This window comes from Sus scrofa, chromosome 8 (genome assembly GCF_000003025.6).
Source record: "Sus scrofa isolate TJ Tabasco breed Duroc chromosome 8, Sscrofa11.1, whole genome shotgun sequence".
NCBI lineage: Eukaryota > Metazoa > Chordata > Mammalia > Artiodactyla > Suidae > Sus > Sus scrofa.
The window spans coordinates 137615627-137637666 of NC_010450.4; the positions used below are offsets into that span (position 1 = coordinate 137615627).

Sequence of the window (22040 nt, forward strand, 5' to 3'; positions counted from 1 at the left end):
CTCAATAAATGGGAGCTGTTTCTACATCTGCTACAATTATCTTCATTAGAGTTATAACCAATCCTTCTCAAGCTTAAACCCTTCTCTCTGAGGGGTTTTAAGTTCCCCTTGCTTTTCTGTTGGAGTCTGGCTTCAAGCTGGAGAGTCTTGGAGAGCTTTGTGTCATTCATTGTCCCTCCTGGACCAAAAGCTTTGGTTAACCAACTCCATGGCGTCTGGGTCATGGGCATCATCCAGCAGGGCAAGCCAACTGTGGTGATGCTGAAGGCACCTTCTACAGACCTGAATTCAGTGCCTCCTGCCCACCCGTGGGCAGGTAATCTGTGAGCCAGGTCTCAAGTCCAGCATCCTAACCCCCTGAATTCTCCCCGATTTTATACCCCCACCCAGATGAGTATCTAGAGATCTGGCAGGGCATTTTCTGTCAGATCTGCAGCTTGCAAAGTCCTCCCCAGAATCATGCACACAGCCCTCGCAAGCACCCTAGTAGGAGGAGGAGGGGAGGCGGGAGGACATGCAGGCAGGGAGGGCTGCAGTCTCCTCACCCTTTGGGCCCGGCTGGAAAGGTGCACCGGGGTCTCAGACGGGTGGGGGGAGGGGGGGACCAGAGTTTGAGAAGGAACGTCAAACTGACTCCAGGAATGTCATCGAGAGGCTCTATGTCAAACTTCCCTACACAGCTTGGAGAAGGGACATTACGCCAAAACTTAGTACCTGAGTTCCCCCTACTTTCCTCTTTTATGCGGTGTGTATTTCTTGAGTTAAAAGAGAGGCACTTATTGAAACACAGTAGGTTCACACCAGGCAGACTCGACTTTCTGGCTGTATGAAGTGTGGACTTAGATTGTAAACTGAGCTGCTGGAGGATGGGTGGCATAAAGCATTCCTCTCCTGGGGATGAGGTCCAGGCAGAAGGCACATGTGCCCAGGACTTCCTAGCTTAGAATCTGTCCATGGCATACTTGCTTGAAAAATGAGAGAGACATCTGATTTTCTCTAAGGAAAAGGCAGGAAAAAAAAAAAAAGGAAAGAAAGAAAGGATTTGGGGAGTATACATCAATCAGTGACCACACAGTGATGATTCACTTTGCTTTGTTAGAGCCTTGGAAATAGTTTAATTTTTTCACAAACTATGTTCTCATATCCGAACTGTTCACTCGATCATATTGCAAATTGAATTGCTTGAGTGAAAATCATCTTTCATGATTTCAATTCAAATGAATTGAGGGTATTCCATAATTTAATCCAGGGGTATTAAACTAGCATCAGTGGGGAATGTCTTCCCAAATATTAGCTGGAAGGCCTTTAGCCTTTAACAGATTTTCATAAGCACTAAAAACGTAGGACTCTCTTCAGTTTTTCTACTTGGAGAAGTGGTTTCTTAAGGAATTCAAAGATCAACTTGTCAAACACAACAGGAACAGCATAACTACTATAAACAATATTATATGTACATTACAAAGTGGCAAAATTAACAGGCAGGGGGATTGAATCTTTGTTCTCTTGAATTTACTTCCTGAAAAGCCAATTCCTAGATTGATTTGATAGTCTTCTAGTGATGTAATATAAAGGTAAACAAGACAAATTTGATAATGTTCCCCAAAGTTTCAAAGAAAAAACTCATATTTTAAAAATAAATAATATCCAGACTGTCAAATGAATCACTCACGAATTCCTAGATGTTGAGTTTCCTGAAGGCCTAGTATCCAGTTTAGGTTTGAACAATTTTATACCAGATCAGACACGATCGTGTGTGTGTGTGCGTGTGTGTGTGTGTGTGTGTGTGTGTGTGTGAGATTTTTCTTGGGTGCATATCTACAAACTAGTCACTTCTCCTTGCTGTGTATTTTCATGTGAGGTGGTTTCAAGAAAACAGTTTGTGTGAAGTCATACAGGACAGCAATTGGTCTTGGAGAAGCAGGACAATAGAGTTCTAAAGAACTTTTTATTCGGATGATTTTAGTATCACGTACCCTGTGCATGTGATCAGAGGCCTCATGGCATTATCTACATTTTAGAGTCAGTTCACCTGAGGCCCCAGGAACTTAACTTTCCAGGAAGAGGGGAATTCTCTGAACCTGTGGGAATATCCTGGGGGAAGCCAATGCTCTGAGGATGCGGTGGGCCCCCTGTCTTCCATGTCCCCAAAGCTACTCACAGCTGAGTTTGGGCCCAACCTTTGGGCCTCAAGGCAGGGCAGGGAAATGCCTGCTTGCTGCAGACAGTGCCGTGGTCTAGAGCCTCCCGTGTCCACGTGGCAGTAAAGGGCGACAGCGCTAAGAGTGCAGAGAAGGCCAAGCGGCAGAGAGGGACGTAGATGTGGGCGAATGAGATCTCCTGCCAGAGACGGAGGAAGGGCACTACCCTGAGAGGATGGCCAAGGGCATGCGTTCCCACCAGGGCTGAGTCACCGAAGAGTGACACTGGAAGGGACCTGGACAGAACCGGACACGCTTCAGCGGAAGGTCACTCTTTAAGAAGCTGCACTAGCAAACCATGTGGAGGGGAAGTTAGACGCCACGCTCGTGCGGGACGGACACGCGTGGGACTAAGCAGGGAGGAGGGCTCCCTGCTTCCGTCCACTTCTTCCCTGTTCTCCAGCCTCCCACCGCCCCCCCCCCCCGGAATTAGAGCCACCCCTTGCCTCCTGCTAAGCGACTGCCTTCTGTGTGGAAAGGCTTCTGGAGCGCAGGCTTTGAGGAGCCGCAGCTCCTTTTACCCCAGCCTCAGCCCCCGCGCCTGCGCAGTCCTCTCCCGCCCCACCGCCCCTCCCCCAACCTTTCCCGGGACCGGGGTCTGTGTTCGCATCTCTCACTAGCTGGGCTGCCAGGGACCTCTCCCAGCCTTGTTTTCCTCCTTAGGCAAAGTAAGTCTGGCAAGAGTTGCCTCCCAGGGGCTGAGGTGAGGCCTCAGCGAGGGAACAAGGGCAGGCGCAGGTCTGGAAAGCCAGTTGCTGAGCAGATGGTAAGTGATTATTCCAAGAGCCAGGGTTAGTTTCATTTCAGCCTTGGACATCCCAGAGGTCGCAGTGCCTTCCTTAAGGAGCATTCTTCTCAGACGTCTAGTCTAGAGAACTGACCCAAGACGGATCCAGACCTCAGGTTCGGGCCACGACTCCATGAGGGGTACCATCCACCTGTGCCCAGAGTTCCTGACCCCTGACGCTGGGCAGGTGATTTCACCTGTTGGTGCTTGAGGCCTTCCTCTGTGAACTGACGGTCTTATAGGCAACTCTTTTCACGAAGGCTGAGCTGATATTTAGCAGCCCCGGAAAACAATGCCTGCCACACAGGAAACACCTGGCTCTCGTTAGTGTTCCTAACAAGAGGCTGCTGCCTTCACTTGCTTTTCAGAAGAGTTAATTGCATTGTGCACCGGCTTTCGAAGCCGCGCAATGGAGGCTGAGGATTTCTGGATGTTTCTAGGAAGACGGGAAGGAGGCTCTGGAGGATAAAGTAAGTGGGGGGGGGGGGGAATTGTGTCCAGGTGTCAGCAATCCCCGCCAACGCCCAAGGAAGGGCCCGGCACTGACTCTAACGGAGGAGCGAGCAGCTTTCTGCCCGACTTGTATCCCTCATCTCCGGCCAGAGTATTTTCTTTAGACCTGGCAGCGGCGCCGCGTTAGAAACGTGGGTAAGTCCAGGCAGTGCGACGCGACGGGACCAGAAGCCCAGGAACTCATCGCTAGGGACTCAAGTACCGAGACCAGAAAGCCGAAGCCTGGCCGGGCAGACACCCGGGAGCCCGGGCGGCCACCACGGGAGGAGGAGCGAGTGGAGGAGCCCTGGGGCCGGGGGGCAGGCCTGGACTCCCCCCCCCCGGCGCCCCCCACCTACTCTTCCCCCCCCGGCGCCCCCCACCTACTCCTCCCCCCGCGCCCACCTACTCTCCCCCCCCGCGCCCACCTACTCTCCCCCCCGCGCCCCCCACCTACTCTTCCCCCCCGCGCCCCCCACCTACTCTCCCCCCCGCGCGCCCCACCTACTCTCTCCCCCCCCCGCGCGCCCCACCTACTCTCCCCCCCCGCGCCCCCCACCTACTCTCCCCCGCCCCCCACCTACTCCCCCCCCCCCGGCACCCCCCACCTACTCTCCCCCCCCCGCCCCGGCGCCCCCCACCTACTCCCCCCCCCGCCCCGGCGCCCCCCACCTACTCTCTTCCCCCCCCCCCCCCGCCCCGGCGCCCCTCCCCCGCCCCCGCGGAGCTGGGCGGACCGGCACAGAGAAGGCCCCGCCCCCGGCGGCCGCACGCGGTCTGCGCGCGGCATTGTGGGCCGCACGACCGAGGGGCCTCCATTCCCCGCTTCGGGGCTGAGCCTCGTCGCTGGCCCATGCTGCCTGCCGTGGTGCAGCTGCCCTCCCACGTCCTTCCAAACCTCCTGCCCAGGAGGGACCGGTGACAGAGGTCGGCGTGGGCTCTTCCTTCCGAAGGGTCCTGGAGCCAGTGGTTACGAGGTCGAAATTTGGATCCTAAACACGTCAGTGTGAGCCCCAGGTCTGCAGTCTACTAGCTGTGTGTCTTTGAGCAAGTCACCTAACTTCTCTGAACATTAATTTCCTCCTTTTGTGAAACAGCAAAAAGGCGATTTGTCTCATAGGATGACTATGAATATTCTAAACGTAAGCCTGGGTTCAGAACCCAGCTGGCCTACTTGCTTGGGTTAGCTTCTCAGTTCTTCTGTTTGCTCTGAAGGAAGGGGATCTATGAACTCGTGCTAATAATACTCACAGAGTCGTAAGAATTCAATGAGATAAGCCCCTGGGAACATTTCGTCTAGCACATAGTACGAACCCACAGTGTTTGCCACTCTGAAATGCTGGGTAGGTATAATTTCCAAACCTTAGCTCTCCTAATCTTTTTATCCTCTCCAGAGAGGAACAAAATGCAAAGGTGCATGTCGCTAGGTAGGGTAGCAGTGCACACAGAATTGGGACACTGCTTGTGGCGTAAGCTAGGTTATATTTTGGAAGCAGCATGCCAGTCCTTTTGGCCTTCCTCTTCAGTTCCTAGGGGCAAAAGGTCAAAGAACAGGAAAGGTGGGGAGAAGGGGTTTAGGACACAAAAGATGCTCAACTAACGTCTGAGGAGAAAATGGCACTTCAGATACTGAGACAAGGAGTCTCTCTGAAATGGAATGGCAGACCCAGGATTGGGACTGGCTTCCCCCTCCCTGCATGTGGCTGCAGGTGGGCACTGGTGGGAACATTTCGGTGTGACAGTATGTCCTGGCCTCTGGGAGGGGAAGATACAGTGGGTGAATTATCTTGGGGTAAATGAGGCCTTTCGTGGCAGGTTGGAATCTGTATATTCCCCAAAGCTTGACAATTCAATTTAGAGTCCAGGAGTTTACATTCCCAGATATCCCTCCACCATCCTCAGAACTCAGAGCCCTTCAGACCTCATCTTATGCCTCAGCAGGCCTCACTCCCTCCATAGCACGGCCCCTGGTTTTCAGATGGGAGAACTAACATCCTTTTTTGTTCTCTATGGATAATAGGATAATGGCAGATGACGTTCCACCGGGAACCAGCAGGACCTCGGGGAGACATGGCCCCAAACAGCCTTCAGGACTGTACCCTTCTGCTTTACTCCTGCGGGCAGAGAACGCGGAGGCAGCTCGACAGTCTAAGGTACTTCATCAACTCTGGCTCTTCCTCTGCTCTCCTCTCAGACCCTGGCTAAAAAGTGTGTTAGCAGAAAAGAGAATAAAATGAAATAAAACCAGTTCCTCAGTGTTCCACCCCCCCTCCACGGGGGGGGGGGCACACACACAAATGCAACAACTGGTGAGAAGGAGCTGCAACTTGGAAAAGATTTATTTTTCCTGGCCATAAATCTCATCCCCTTGTTCCTCTGCCCAACGAAGCATGATAAAGTCCTTTTCCATAAAGTATTCAGTATTAGAGCCACAAAGCTCCCCCAATCAGTCGCCATCTGCTTCTACCATAACTGCTGCTCCCGAAGCAGGGAAAGCAGCAGCAGAGAAAGGGCAGCACTGTTAGGCTGCCGGACAAATGAGGAGACTGAATAGCTTTGGTTTTCCTTGTGTATCTGTATCTATAGAGACAGGAGAAGAAAGGCCGCATTATATTGATACAACAATTGTAAAACAAAACACGGAAGAGGCATCTAAAGGGCAATATCGCATGCATCGGGGTCTCCAGATAAAAGGGGAACTAACAGATTTATAGAAACCTTTAATTGGTTTTCAATTGAAAGCTAAAGAGGCTGGGGCGAAGCTGTGAAGAGTGGCAAAGTGCTCGCCTGCAGCCGTCTGGGAGGCGTGATCGATTTCGCGGGAGGGCGAAAAAAAGAATCCGGAACTCGCTGGGCGCAGGGCCAGGGGAGGGAACAGCTCCGCCGACGGAGCCGGCCTCTTGGGCCTGGGAGTTACCGATTGGACCACAGGAACAGAACCTCTCAATCTCTCTCTCTCTTTCTCTCTCCTTCCCTCCCGCCCACCCACCCTCCTTCAGACCAGGAGGCTAGAGAGGGAAGGAGAGGCTGCAAAAGTAAAGCCAACTTCCCATCCCGGGACGACACAGTCGCCAGCCTAGAAACCCCGAGCTTTAAACCAGTCGTCCGCCAGCAGGGAGGCCCCCGGGAGGGAAACAGGAGCCCCGCCCTCAACCGTGTGCCAGTCTGGTCCTCGCTCGTTTTCTAGACCCCAACAGAAAAAGCTAAAAATCACTGGCGCCGCCCCACTTAGCTCGGCGAGAAGTCTCCGCCCGAGCCCTCCGGGTTCTTAGGGCAGCTCTCCCCTCGCCGGCGCCGCGCCTTTGCTTAACCCCTTCCTGCCCCGCCAGCCTGGCGGCAGCCCCTCCAGCCCACGTGGACAGGGCCCACCCACCGTGCGGCCCAGACGTCCCTCCGTCGGTTCTTCAGACTAATTTATCGGCCCGACCCTCCATTATCTTTTTCGATTTCCTAATTAATCAAAGATAAAAGGCAATGGTGCAAATGACGATTACGAGGGAACTGGAAGACGGTTTTGAATAAAGTGGGAGAAGAGAAGCATGATTGATTGAGCGATGGAATAGTGGAGAGTGAAATCTCAAGTGCGAGGCACAGGCCTCAGGGGATGGAACCTTGACCCCTCGGCCTGCCCGAGCGCCGTCGCAAGGGGACAGCCCCAAAGGAGGTCACCTGGGGTCGAAGCCTTTGGAGGAAAAAGAACTGGGTTTCCTCTGGGCTCCGACCCCACTAGGCACTCGCCACCCAGCTCCCCTACCCCCCCACCCCCGCCCGCACGCCGCGGCCGCCCCGCGCGGTGTCAGGACTCGGGGCGGCTGAGCCCCCGCCACAGCAGGAGCGCCTTTTGACGGAAACGCACCCCATTGTTGCGTTACTGCCCCGCGCCGCGAGTCACCCATAGTTTTCTTTCTGTCTATTTCTCTGTCGAGGCCAACTCCTCCTGAAATTGCAGGCAAACAAATCTAGTAGGTCAGAGATTGCATTTGCTGGTGTAAGGGATTAATAGAGCCCGGTCTGAGGCTGCTTTCCAGAATTGCCTTCGGGATTAAAAGGCAGACACGGCAGGCACGGGCACACGTTTTGCATTCACTGGTGGCTGTGATTAATGTTTCCGAGGGGATTTGTACTGGGAGCTTACGGAACGTTGCTTTCGGGGGTCTAATGCCCGACGGCCGCGCGCAGGGACCGGCAGAGGGTCTGCGGACACGCGCCCGGAGCGCCGGGCGGGGTGGGGGATTAGAGGGGGCGTCAGATGTGCGCGGGAGGCCCGGCTCCGCGGCCTTTTAGCGCCTTCCTCCCTCTACCCCGACCCCAGCACGGCTGCTACGGAGGACCGCAGTGAGGACTGTCAGGGAGACGGACGTTAGGTCTTACAGGGTCTGTGTAAGGGAAAATGCTCTCGAAGTGTCCTGACTTGGGGGTAGAAGGGGTTCAGCACCAGGCCGCAGAACTTTATCCATCCGTCCAGTAAAGGGAATTCCGTGTCGAGCGGACGCGCTGCTCCCAAACGCATCACTCCCCCCAGGTTACCGAGTTGCCGGGCTCAGGCCTCGACCCCCTCGAAACGCCGTTCTCGGGATTGATGTCGGGGGCTCCCAGGGAGGCACCTGTGGAGAGGAGTCGGAGCCCTGGCACGAAATACATCCCCCTTCCCACCGCCCCAGGGGCGGACAAACCCTGACCGCGCGGGTAAAGGGGAAGGAGGGGGACGTTCTGGGGTGCGGGGGTCAGGCGAGGAGAAGTAGGGAAACCTGGCAATCGAGAGAAAAGCGAGGCGTTTGGGGAGCGAGGGAGCAGAGTTTAGGGAGAAGAGCGGAGAAAAAGCGAAGGGGCTGGTCGCGGCGGGTGGGCATTACCGCTCTCCGGCAGGAGGGGGCGCTTTTCCCGCCCGGACCAGCCTTCCCCTGGGCGGGGCGGGACGCCCCGGGGCCCCGGCTTCGGGGTGCTGGGCGCCCCCTCCTGGCGACTGCGTGGCGCTCCGGGCCCGCGCCCGCTGGGCCCGCGGCGGCCGCCTTGCCGGCAGGAAAGCCGAGAGACCCAGCGGCGCGGGGGTGCAGCGGCGGCGGCGCCAGCGCCAGGCAGGCCCCCCTCCCCGCGCGCTCCCCGCGGCCTCCTCACCTGGGGCCTCCAGGACTCCTGCCCCGCGGGCACGGCTTCTGCCCCGCGGGCACGGCTCCTGCGCGCCCCTCGGCGCCCGGCTTCCGCCCGGGTCCCAGCCGGCCGAGGGGCCCGCCCTCCTCGCCGAGCGGGTCGCGGGCTCCGCCGCAGCAGCTGGGAGGGAGGGAGCGACCGCCGGCTGCTGCCGGGCGGCGTCTGGGGGCCGCGAGCCGAGCGCGAGGAGCCGCCATCTGGAGCCTCGGCAGCGGGCGGGGGCGAGGGAAGGGGCCTGGCAGCTCCGCCCGCGGCGCGCTAGGGGCCGGGGGCCGGGCGTGGGAGCGGATGCTGGAGTCCGGGGGCTGGGGGGAGGCCTGCCCCTCTTAGGTCCCTTCAATTCCCGGGCTGTCCCCACGAGCAGGTCCAGCGAAAGAGCGGGGACCGGCGCGGCGGCTCCTCCTCCCACCTGCAGATGCCCCTGCGGGGGTGGCGTGGACCTAAACTCTGCCCGCGCGCGCACGCACGCCGCCCATCGCCCATCTCCCATCGGAAGTGGTTTTCTCTTCCCTTCCCGCCCGCCGTGCCCATCCCACGCCGGGAAAGAGTCCTCTCCACACGGCGTGGGCTTTTGGACCCCCCACGTTACTTCCGACAACCGCTTTAGCCAGAAAGCGGGACGGACACCATCTAGTCCCCTCGGACTGTGGAAAAGGAGGAGAATGGCGCGAGGGGGGCTCGTCCTCCCACTTTCGGGCTGGGAAGTGGAGGATAATTGGGGGGAGGGGGAGGAAAGGACGCGTCGTTTCTCCCCTTTACTTTTTTCATTTCATATGCGTCCAGCGTTTTTATAGCTTTAACTTAAAAAAGGAAAATTTCTCTTTCCTAAATTTGGATGGGGGCGGGGGCAAACTCCAGGAAGGGTGAGAGTGTAGGGGAGAGTCGAGGGAGCAGGTCCAGGAGCTCCAGCTTTCCTGCTTCTGGGCCATCTCTGAAGGCAAGGACCTCAGCCATAGGTTATAGCTCCACGTAGGGGGGACTGATTGGGTGTGTGGGTGGTGGCGGGAAGTCTGGGTGAGACAAAAAAGGCAAACCCACTCTCACCCCAAGGCATTAAAAGACAACCCCCCCCCCCCAGCTGTCTCTTGTCCGGCAGAATGGCATTATGTAAAAGATCTGGCATGTCACCCAGTGGCACATCTGGTAGGTGTAGATGGCATTCATTAGCACAGGGCTTCTACTCTGCAGCATGCCAAAGCCCTGACAGAGATGCCCGCTGCCAATCATTCATTCGCTGCCAATCCCAGAGCGCGGCCTGGCGGGATGGCTCCCTTCCACTCTGGCACAAGGACTGGAGGCAACAATGTGTTGCGATAGGAAGAGATGAAAGCGGAGCTGAGGATGAGAGGCACCCAACAGATGTATCCCGTGAGGAGATAACGGTGCGAGGAGTCATTTAGCAAGAAAGCATATGCAGGATCTCAGGAGGGGGCTGGGGCTTGGGCAGGGGTCTGCCTGCCTAGGCAGGAGCTGAGGGAGGGCCAGGGGAACCCCTTGAAAACCTCAAAGTTGAGTTGCTCCCCCCAAATCCCCAAGGTCAACCCCCTCCCACCTTGGGACCTTTTTGTCTCCCACCCTCCCTCTCTGTCTCCACCCCTGCCCCACCTTATGTGTACCTCTGTTTATCTGTCTCTGTAAAGAGGAACTCTCTTCCTGCCTCAAGGCTTTCCCATCACAGATGTAAAGAGTACCTTTCCGGCTGTTTCGGTTGCACCATCCTCTTTGCCTTGTAATTTGAGGAGGGTGGGAGGCTGTCAGGCTATCTTTACTGCACTTTGAAAGGTAAAAATTGCATATGTTAACGATGTGAATTAAAAAAAGTCTAGCTTTTCAGAGAGAATAGATATGAACAGAAGCAAGCAAGGGAATTATTAAAACATAAAATCTAGGATAGAAGTTGCCTCTGAAGTGTTCTTTTCCTTAAGCTGTGCGATTGCCTAGTCACAGGTTGTCAGTGTATTGTTTTTCTTTATGTCATGCACATATTTTATAAATATTCTTTCTGTCCATTGAGTATTTAGTAAAACAACAACAAAAGTCAAAGGTTAGAGGGCTTGCGGAACTCAGTGTTTAAGTCAAGCATAACAGCTCTTTACTGACATATAATGTATATGTATTATGTATAAAATTAAACTACTCTTTTTAGTATAAATATATAGAATGAAATACTTGGGGCATATGTACACTGGCTCATGGTCACAAAATGACTGCTGTAATTCCAGGCATCACACCTTTGTTCTTAAGCACGAAGAAAGGAATGAGACAAAGAAAGTAGTTCTTTTCTTTTATGTGAAGGAAATACTTTCACTTTTTATTAGCCAGACCTAGGTTACCTGGACCCGGATACCTACAAAGGAATCTGAGAGAATGAACTTTTAAAATGTAAAAAGGTAGAGATAGGGGCCTTGGGAATGGTTGTTGGGTTGCAGTCTGGGGTGTCTGGCCAAAACCTCAGGTTGAGCAACACAATGTGAGCACCAGGCAAGAGGAGATAGCAAGTTTTATCATGTTGTTTTAAGTAAAATCTTTTGTTTTCCTTAAAGTCGTTAAAACTTATCAGTCAGGGATACCACACTTGAATTTAGCAATTTCTTTGTGAATTTCATCAAATTCTATTTCAAAATAAGGGCTGAATCTTAATCAATATGTTCATAAGACAGCAGACATTAAGTCTGACATATCTAAATGAAATTAGTTTTGGGGAGAAAAGTATAAATAGAACTTGTTTATAAATTTAAATGAAACAAGAAAAATGGCTTTTGTTAGAAGGACTAGAGTTTTAAACCCAACTCTGTGACTCAGGCTAGATGTGTGACCTTGGGTAGTTTACTTGTTTAGGTCTCTGTCCTGATCTGCAACTAGGTTAGTAAAGCTAATAATGCCTTGCAGGACTACAGTAAAACTTAGAAATAACGGCAGGTTTTTAAATGTGGTCATTGTGAGGGACCCAGCAGGAATCAGAATTCAGTGCAAATAGATCATATGAAAAGACTACTTAGAAAGATGTGGGCCTTGTTATGGGAGCAAATGAGATGATGAAACATACAGAAACAGCACAACAAGAAGCTTTTAGCAGAGGAATTAGTGTTTCTAGAGCCCAGTAAGGACACTGGAACCTTACTTGGGGGAGGGGCTCAGTGAGAGTCGTGGGGACAGAGGTACTGCCAGAGAGGCCATAGTTTAGCAAGGAGGGAGCAGGGAAGAAAGCCCCCAGTCTTTCTCTTCTCACATCTTCTAGTTTCGCATGGCTGTCTTCCATTGGACAAACCCACCTGGAAACTAGCTGGCAGTGTACTGGAGCATGATGGTGAACCTGCGTAGGTCAGCTTTTGAGGACCCCGAGTCAGGCATTGAAGGCTGGAGAACAGATCTTGGGGAGACAAATGGAGAATAATCAGCACATGACTGTTATTATTTATCAATAAGATTGTCTGAGAGCAATCCCTATAAACACCTTTTTAAAGCACAAGTCCATCTGGAAGTGAAAACTCCACAGGTTTTGTAAAGAATCATCTCTCAGAGCCCTTTGGCCGAAAGTTTCTCCTAGCTCTCAGGAACGCTTTCCAGGCATCTTGGCAGACTTTGTTAGCCAAGACCTGGAAGAGTTTTCCAGCACGTCCTGTTGGTTTCCGCTGGGCATCCCCAGGTCTCTCATCATTTCGTGGCTTCCTGTGTCAAGATCAGTCTTGCTAGGCCTGGTTAGTCACTTGCTGACTGTTGCTTTCAAGGAAGCCAGCCGGGATTCAGCAAAAAGTGACTCCTTCATAACAGGTCAACCTCATCGCAGCAGGAAATCCTACTGATGCTTTTTCTTGAGTTCAAACTCTGCACGGACTTCAAATTTAAGTAACTTTTACTCCTTCCGATTTTGCCAGGCCTATCCTTTCTTCCTATACCTGAACTAACCTGTGAACAAATAATGGAAACAATGGTGAAGAGACATATTGTCTTTTCCAGTTTTAGGTAAAAACTGTAACTAATATCAGAGTCTTAGAGTGCTCACTCTATGTTTTAGCACAATCAAAAGCCTCATTTCTGGAGTTCCCCTGTGGCTCAGTGGGTTACCAACTTGACTAGTATTCATAAGGATACAGGTTCAATCCCTGGCCTTGCTTCAGTGGGTTAAGTATCTGGTGGTGGTGTGGTTGCGGTGTAGGCCAGCAGCTGCAGCTCCGATTTGACTCCTGACTTAGGAACTTCCATATGCTGCAAGTGCAGCCCTAAAAAGCAAAGCAAAACAAACCAAAAAAAGCCTCCTTTCTGTATTTTCTAGAAACTAAGAGTGTAAAAAATTGAGAAGCCTGATATAAAGTTAATGGTCACTTTTTTTTTTTCCTTTTTGCCATTTCTTGGGCTGCTCCCGCAGCATATGGAGGTTCCCAGGCTAAGGGTTGAATCAGAGCTGTAGCCGCCGGCCTACGCCACAGCCACAGCAACGCAGGATCCAAGCCGTGTCTGCAACCTACACCACAGGTCACGGCAACGCCGGATCCTCAACCCACTGAGCAAGGCCAGGGATCAAACCCTCAACCTCATGGTTCCCAGTCGGATTTGTTAACCACCGAGCCACAATGGGAACTCCAGTGGTCACTTTTTTAATGGAGAGAAACAAGTTAACCATAGAAAAATTGAAAGAGTGAGAAGCAAAGATGAATAATTTCGGAAGTACTAGATACAACCCATCAATGACATAACTGTTCCCCATGGTGTGACAGCATGGGGAACTCTGTTGACCAATTCCCCAGTGAAACTGGTGAAAATAATAGATATATAAAAGCCAATCAGAGTTTGCTCTCAGCTCAGTCAGTGGGTTAAGGATCCAGCATTGTCCCTGCTGTGGCTCTGATTACAGCTGTGGCGTGGGTTCGATCCCTGGACCAGGAACTTCTGTGTGCTGCTGACACAGGGAAAAAACGAACAAAAAACACCCAATCATTGAAAGCCTCTGAAAATGGTCCTAAAGGCAGACAGCAAATGAAGAAATACCTATTCAAGAAAATCTATGAAAATTTGGTAAGAAAGGTGGGAGTCTCTGGTATTTGAACCGAGACCAGTCCCTTCCAAATCCACCTTCTAACTTAGCCATAAACTCAACTGTAGAGTGCAGCAGCCAGGAACACAGGAAGATTTTCTTTGCAATAGGAGTAGGATTTCTACGTTTCTCATCCTGCCTCTAGCTGCCTGTTGCTGAGACTAAGTCTCAGGTGGGTGTGATCCTTCTGCCCAGCTCTCACTTGTGGAGCCTTGAGAATCCAGGAGCTCAGGTAACCCTTTCTCCAGTGGTTGAGACTGAGATCCCGCCAGGGGAAGCAAGCTGGGGACAGTGCAGGATGTTGCCATCCCTCCCCACCCCCACTGCACTCGGCTTCTAGAACAGGAATGCTGAGAGAAGCTCATCAGGGTTCCCACACCCAGCTCCAGAGCCCAGGCTCAGAACTTTTGCCTCGGGGAGGGGGCAGATGAGCTCCTGAAGCAGATAGCTCCCATTCTTTTCCTGAAAGAATTGCCTTCATTTGCAACAGAATGGTGAAGTTTAAACCTAAGGGCTCCTTTCCGGAACAGTTGAGGTCTTGGGAAAGGCGAGTCCCGAGAACTGCGAATCTGTTGGAGAGCTAGCCCAGACTGTAAACCAGCTAGTTTGGATTAGAGAACCCAGGAATGACTGCTGGAAGAAATCCTGCCGGGTCAGTACAGATATCAAACACTGACTCAGAAACTGTTCCCTCTAAGAAGCTAGAATACGATCGGGTTAGTTTGTAGGGGAACTCTGCTCTCGGGAATTGTTTGTTGTTTTAAAATTATTTCCCTCAGCTTTATTGAAGCAAAATCGACAAATAAAAATTGTGTATAAAGTGTACCAGGTGGTGATTTAATATACACAGATATTGTGAAATGATAACCGCCGTCAAGTTAATTAAAACATCCGTCTCCTCATACCTTTATCTTCTGAGAAAGCGTAAGATCTCCGTAAATTCAAGTACACAATACAGTGTTGTTAACTCTAGTCTCTGTTAGATCTTCCAAAACTCACTCATTCTGTAACTCAAAGTTTGTACCCTCTGACCAGCATTCCCCATCCACCCCCCGCCCCCCTCCGGCCGGGTTCCTGGGGCCATTCCATTCTGGCTCTAGGAGTGCAGTTTCTTTTTTGGATACTACAGATGAGTGAGATCATATGGTATTTGTTTTCTCTGGTTTATTTCACTTAGCATAATGTCATCCAATACAAAAATGGCAGGATTCTTTCTTCTTTTTGTCTTTTCTGGGGCCGCACCCGAGGTACCTGGAGGTTCCCAGGCTAGGGGTCTAATCAGAGTTGTAGCCATCAGCCTACACCAGAGCCAGAGCAACGCAGGGGGATCCGAGCCGCGTCTGTGACCTACACTCCAGCTCACGGGATCCCAGCAACACGGGATCCTTAACCCACTGAGCAAGGCCAGGGATTGAACCCGCAACGTCATGGTTTAGTCGGATTCATTAACCGCTAAGCCATGATGGGATCTCTGACGGATTCTTTCTTTTTATGGGTGAATAATATTCCATTGCATGTATATATATTGCCAAAAAAAGAAGGTATGTGTATATATGTACACCCCCCCCTTTGATCCACTCACCACCCGTCAGCAAATGCTTAAGTTGATTTCATACCTTGGTGATTGTGAGTAATACTGCAGTGAACGCTGGGAATACAGATATTTGTTTGAGATACTGATTTCTTTCCTTTGGACTTATGGTAGTTGTATTTTTAATTTTTTGAGGAATCTTCATACTGTTTTTCCGTAATAGTGTAACCTAAATTCATATTATCACCGACAGTGTACAAGGGCTCCTTTTTTTCCACATCCTTACCCACACTTGTTATCTGTTGTCTTTTGACTAAAGCAACCCTAATAGGTACAAGATGGTATCTCACTGTGGTTTCGACTTGCATTTTTCTGATGATTAGTGATGTTGACCATCTTTTCATGGGTCTGTCTATTAAGCATCTTTTTGTGTACCTGCCTATTCAGGTCCTTTCTCCGTTTGTAAATCAGATTATTTGTATTTTGGATATCGAGTTGTAGGAGTTCATTATTCACTTTGGGTATTAACCATTTATCAGAGAGATCGTTTGCAAATATTTTCTCTTTCTATAAATTGTCTTTTCATTTGCCTGATTGTTTCCTTTGCTCTGTGGAAGCTTTTTAGTTTCATGTGGTCTCACTGGTCTTCTTTTGCTTTTCTTGCCGGTGCTTTTGATGTCGTATCCAAAAAATCATTGCTGAAAACATTGTCAGGAGGCTTTTGCCCTATGTTTTCTTCCAGGAGTTTTAGGGTTTCAGGTCTTGCATTTATTTCAAGTTGATTTTTGTGAGTGGTGTAAGATAGGGTTCCAATTTCATTCTTTTGCATGTGGAAATCCAGGGCTCGTAACATCATTTATTGAAGAGTCTATCCTTTCTCCATTGTGCCTTTTCGGCACTGTTTTCAAAAGCTAGTTGAGATTGTATGCGTTGGTTTATTTCTGAGCTCTGAATTCTGTTCCATTTTTGCTTCATATGTTTTTATGCCATTATCACACTATTTTGATTCTTATAGCTTTTTAATAGTCTTTTAAACCAGGAAATGTGATGCCTCCAGCTTTATTATTCTTTCTAAAGATTGCTTTGGCTATTCAGGGTTTCTTTTGGTTCCCTATAAATTTGAGGATCGTTTTTTCTGTTTCTTTGAAAAATGTGAAGGTGCAGTTGAAAACATTAGAGCAATAGATCAGGAATTAGTAGAGTTTAACAGCTGGGTGTGACAAAAGAGAGAATCCTGCTGGTACCATATCACCAGCATAGAAAGGTAAATAATCTAGTTAAAGAACGTGCAAAGGAATTGAATATATATTTTTCTAAAAAGAAATAGGCACATAAAAAGACACTCAGATTTACTGGAGTTCCCGTCGTGGCGCAGTGGAAAGGAACCATGAGGTTGTGGGTTCGATCCCTGGCCTCGCTCAGTGGGTTAAGGATCTGGTGTTGCCGTGAGCTGTGGTGTAGGTCACAGATGCAGCTCGGATCTGGTATTGCTGTCGCTCTGGTATAGGCTGGCAGCTGTAGTTCCATTTAGACCCCTAGCCGGGAACCTCCATGTGCCATGATTGTGGCCCTAAAAGGCAAAAAAAGAAAAAAAAAATATTGGTCATTAGGGAAATGCAAATCAAACCCACAATGAGATATCTCTTCACACAAGCTAGTGTGGTTATGACCAAAAAGATAATAATAGGTGTTGGCAAGTATGTGACAGTTCCTCAAAAAGTTAAACTGGAGGTAATCTATGATCCAGCAGTTCTACTCTTAGATACACATTCAAAGAAATTGAAAACATGTGTCCACACAAAAGCCTGTGCACATATATTCAAAGCAGCTTTATTCGTCATAGCTGAAAAGTGGAGACAATCCAAATAGCTATCAATTGATGAATGGGGAGAGAGATTATCCTATATTCAAACAATTGAATAATATTTAGCCATAAAAACTAATATGTACTGATACAAGCTGCAATATGAATGACTCTTGAAAGCTTATGGGAAATAAGTCTGACATAAAAAGACATATATAATTCAGCTTACCTGAGGTAACTAGAGCAGGAACATTTTTTTCTTCTTTTTTCTTTTTAGGGCCACACCTGTGGCATATGGAAGTTCCCAGGTTAGGAGTCAAATTGGAGCTGCAGCTGCCAGCCTATGCCACAGCCACAGCAACACAGGATCTAAGTTGGAACTGTGACCTACGCAGCAGTTTGCGGCATCACTGAATCCTTAACCCACGGAGCGAGGCCAGGGATCAAACCTACATCCTCACAGATATTAGTCAGGATCTTAATCCTCTGAGCCACAATGGGAACTCCTAGAACAGGAAATGTACAGAGACAGAAAGTAGAATAGTGGTGGTGTGGGGCGGGGAAGTTATGGTTTGATGGGTACAGTTTCCTTTTGGGGATGATGGAAAGGCTCTGATGATAAAAATTGCCCAAGAGTGTGAATAAACTTAATGCCACTGAACTGTATACTTAAAAAGGGTTTAGATGGTAAAGTTTATGTTTTATATTTTATCTTAACACACTGCAAGTGAGGGGACATTTTATGATGGAGTTTTCATGGGGGAGGTAAAGAAACATATGGTGGTATTATATCTATCTTCTTTTTAAACTGGTGAAATATTCTAAAGTAGACTGTGAAAGTATAACTATCTTATAATCCTTAGAGCAGTTGCTAAAACATTATACAAAGGGATATAGTAAAAACATAATGAATACATTGAAATGAATACTTGGAAATGTTTAAAACAGACATTTAGATAAATGGAACAGAATAGCAAGCCCAGAAGTAAACCCACACACCTATGGCCAATTAATATACAACAAAGGAGGCAAGAATATATAATGGAGAAAAGACAATCTCTGCAGCATGTGGGACTGGGAAAACTGGACAGCTACATGTGAATCAGTGAAACTAGGACACTCCTTCACACCACATACAAAAAATAAACTCAAAATGGTTTAAAGACTTAAGTATAAGACATGATGCCATAAAACTCCTAGACGGGAATGCAGACATTCTCTGACGTAAATTGTACCAGTATTTCTTAGAGCAGCCTCCCAAGGCAAAAGAAATAAAAGCAAAAATAAACAAATATGACTAATCAAACTTACGAGCTTTGGCGTGACAGAGGAAATGATCAACAAAAAGAAAAGACAAACCATGGAGTGGGAGAAGATATTTGGAAATTATGTGACTAACAAGGGATTGATATCCAAAATGTACAAACAGCTCGTACAACTTAGTAACAACAACAACAACAAACCTAATCCAAAAAATGGGCAGAAGACCTAAATAGATATTTCTCCAAAGAAGACATGCAGATGGCCAACAGCACATGAAAAAATGCTCAACTTCACTAATTATTAGAGAAACGCAAATCAAAACCACAATGAGGCTTCACCTCACACGGGTCAGAATGGCTATCATCAAAAAGTCTACAAATAATAAATGCTGGAGGAAGTGTGGAGAAAAGGTAGCCTTCCTATACTGTTGATGGAAATGTAAATTGGTGCAGCCAGTATGGAAAACTGTGCAGAGTTTCCTTAAACTAAAAATAGAGCTACCATGTGATCCAGCAATCCCACTCCTGAGAAAAGATGAAAACTCCTATTTGAAAAAATACATACACTTAAGCACTGTGTATAATAGTCAATACATGGGAACAATCCAAGTTCCCATCATCAGACAATTTGTTTAAGAAAATGTGAAAAAAAAAATACTCAGCCATAAAAAGAATGAACTATTGCTATTTGCAGCAACATGGATGGACCTAGAGATTATCATACTAAGTGAAGTAAGTCAGACAAAGATAAATATTGTATGATATCATTTATATGTAGAATCTAAAAAACAATAAAAATGGATCCATATATAAGACAGAAACAGACACAGAAAACAAACTTATGGCTACCAAAGGAGAAAGAGAGGGAAGAGAGGGATAAATTAGTAGCATGGGATTAACAGATACAAACTACTCTGCATAAAATAAAGAAGCAACAAGAGTTTATTGTATAATACAAGGAACTGTATTCATATCTGGTAATAACTGATAATGGAGAATAATCTGAAAAAATACATAACTGAATCACTTTGCTCTACACCTAAAATTTACACAATATTGTAAATCAACTATACTTCAATTAAGAAGATGTTTCTATAACTCAAAAGAAGTTAGAAAGGGAAAACAGAGGAACAAAAACCAGATAAATAGGAGTTCCCATCATGGCTCAGTGGTTAACGAATCCGACTAGAAACCATGAGATTGCGGGTTCGATCCCTGGCCATGCTCAGTGGGTTAAGGATCTGGCGTTGCTGTGAGCTGTGGTGTAGGCCGGCAGCTATAGCTCCAATTAGACCACTAGCCTGGGAACCTCCATATGCCTCGGGTGTGGCCCTAAAAAGACAAAAGACAAAACAAACAAAAAAACACAACAGATAAATGAATAACAAAAAATAAAATGGTAGAAGTAAATGCAAATGTATCAATAATTACATTAAATGCAAATGGTTTAAACACATCAATAGAAAATACAAAGAAGGCAAAGCTGGGTCAGTATATGAAAATTAATCAATTTAATCTGCCATGTTAACAATCTAAAGAAGAAAAACCCACATGATCGTATTAATCAATCCTGAATAATGAATAATTCTACATCCATTCTGTTTTTTTTTTTTTTTTTTTTTTTTTGGCTGTGCCTGCAGTATATGGAAGTTCCCAGGTCAGATATCAAACCCTTGCCATAGGGCTACAGTACAATGCTGAATCCTTAAGCTGCTGTACATACAAGGGAACTCCCCAGCATCCATTCTTTATAAAAACTGCAAATTAGGAATAGAGGAGAAGTTTTACAGTCTGGTAAAGGGCAACTACAAACAATCTGCAGCAAAAATTGTACTTACTGCTGGTAAAATGAATGTTTTCCATGATTGGTAAAAGAAAAGAATGCCTGCTCTTATCATTGCTATTGAATATACCTCTTAGAAGTCCTGGCCACATAGCCATTGCAATAAGGCAAGAAAAATACATAAAAGATGTGTGAGGTAGAAAGAACAAAATAACTGTCCATATTTGCAGATGACATGATTTCCAACATAAAAAAATTCTCAGAAATTTATTTGTAAAATTCTAGGACAAAGTAACTGAACCTAAGTTTACAAGGTCAACACACAAAACAGTCATTCTATATACTAGCAGTGAATGATTAAGTCACAAAGTTATTTTAAAAATTACAAAAGTTGCTGATTTAAAAAGGGAAATGTATATGAATAAATGAACATTCATTGTGAATAAATCTAACTCAACTGTGCAGCTGTATGCACAATTACCCCATCTGAGAACAACTGAAATGTCTTTCATTGGGTAAATGGATAAACCACTTTGGTACATACATACGATGGGAATACTGCTCAGAAGAAAAAGGAATAAGCTATTGGCATATGGAAAACTGTGGATGACCCTCAAAACCATTAAGCTGAGTGAAAGAAGCTAATATGAAGAGGTAATATGTTATCATGTCTATTTATGTGCCAGTCTCAGAGACAAAACTATAGCGCTAAGTGGAGTGCTGCTGTAATGCTAAACATTTGGAAGTGGCTGCCCCATCCTTAGCACTCCTTCAGCAGTCGCAAGGTAGGTAGAGGCTGATCTCTGGAAAATTAGGACGATGAGGTGGTGGTTACACGAATAGGCTTTATTGGGGACAGATGTGCGTATTAGGTAAAATCCCTCACAGCGTGAGGTTGTCCAGAGGGTGCAGTGTAGGGGCTGCCACTCTGAAAGGGAGCAGGGCAAGGGATTGCAAAGGTGTTAGGAGCGGCAGTGTTGCTCAGAGACCCAACAGGGGTCTCCGGGTCAGAGAGTTCTGAAGGGAAGCAGCAGTTTGGATCTTTTCGGCTCTGGAGTTTGTTTTATCTATGGCTAGCAGATGTTGTGTGCAATGTTATTGGCTAGGCAAAGCAGGCAGCCTTCATGTGGCTGAAAATCTGCTTATTGGGGGTAAGTTTAAAACCACGGGGCATGTGAAAATTTGAGTTTGCCAGTGGTGGAGTGGATGGTGGAGCTTTCTGTGAAGAAGTAAAGCCGCCTCTGAGGCTGACAGACAGAGGCTACTCTGCTCATTTATATAACATCTGGATAGTGGGTAGAGGCTGGAGGAAATTTGAGCACATAATAGAAAAAAATTTAGATTGCTTTGAGAAGCCCTTCGGGAGAAGTATGCGTGTTAAAGGCAGTTCTTGTAAGGATGCAGAAGGAAAAGATGAACTCATTATTGGAAACGGAAGGAATTTTACATGTAACGAGAAGGATTGTTACAGCGGCAGAAGACGGCTTCATCATGTTCTGCACTTGCGGAGAGGGCAGAAATTGGAAATGCTGAATTTGGATATGTTGCCAGAGATATTTCTAAGCAAAATATTAAAGATGCTGCTTTTTGTTTCTTTTACTTTTTGTTTTTTTTCTGGTTAGTAAAATACAGGAGGGAAGAAATACATTGAAGAAGGACATATTAAGCAAAAAGGAACCAGTGTTTCAGGATTTGGAAGCTTCTCGGCCCATCCAGATTTCAAAGGATGCTAACATTTAGTCATTGTTGAGGAAATGTGTTCTGGTGAGAAGGCCAAGTTCTGGATAAGCTTTTGCTGGAGCAATTAGGCATGTGACTCATGGATCTCCTCAGTCATCTTAGGAGAAGGCAGAAATAGAGGTGGGGTTACCCAGGAGATACCTCTGGAGAACAACCCTTGTGACAAACAAGGGAGACCCTCAAGGGTTTTGAGAATGTTGTATATTAGCAGGATACTGCTAAGCTTGGACCAAAAGGGACATCCTTTTCCTTCTGTATTTCTA

The 22040-nt window shown here is 47.9% G+C and overlaps 1 protein-coding gene across 1 annotated transcript; it reads right to left on the minus strand.

Moving 5' to 3' along the window:
- On the minus strand, positions 5799–12715 carry LOC106510569 (translation initiation factor IF-2-like). Its single transcript, XM_013998646.2, has 2 exons — positions 8593–12715; positions 5799–8081 (listed from the first exon to the last, which is right to left on the minus strand). Exons 1-2 carry the CDS (start codon positions 9113–9115, stop codon positions 7987–7989), a joined length of 618 nt encoding a protein of 205 aa, XP_013854100.2. The 5' UTR covers positions 9116–12715; the 3' UTR covers positions 5799–7986.

What these genes read in the sequence shown, in the direction of transcription:
- LOC106510569 (XM_013998646.2), bottom strand. Translation starts at nt 9,115, where the DNA reads ATGGGAGATGGGCGATGGGCGGCGTGCGTGCGCGCGCGGGCAGAGTTT. An exon ending in AGGAGTCCTGGAGGCCCCAG is followed by an intron (nt 8,082 to 8,592) that starts GTGAGGAGGCCG and finishes TCCTCTCCACAG; the next exon opens with GTGCCTCCCTGGGAGCCCCC.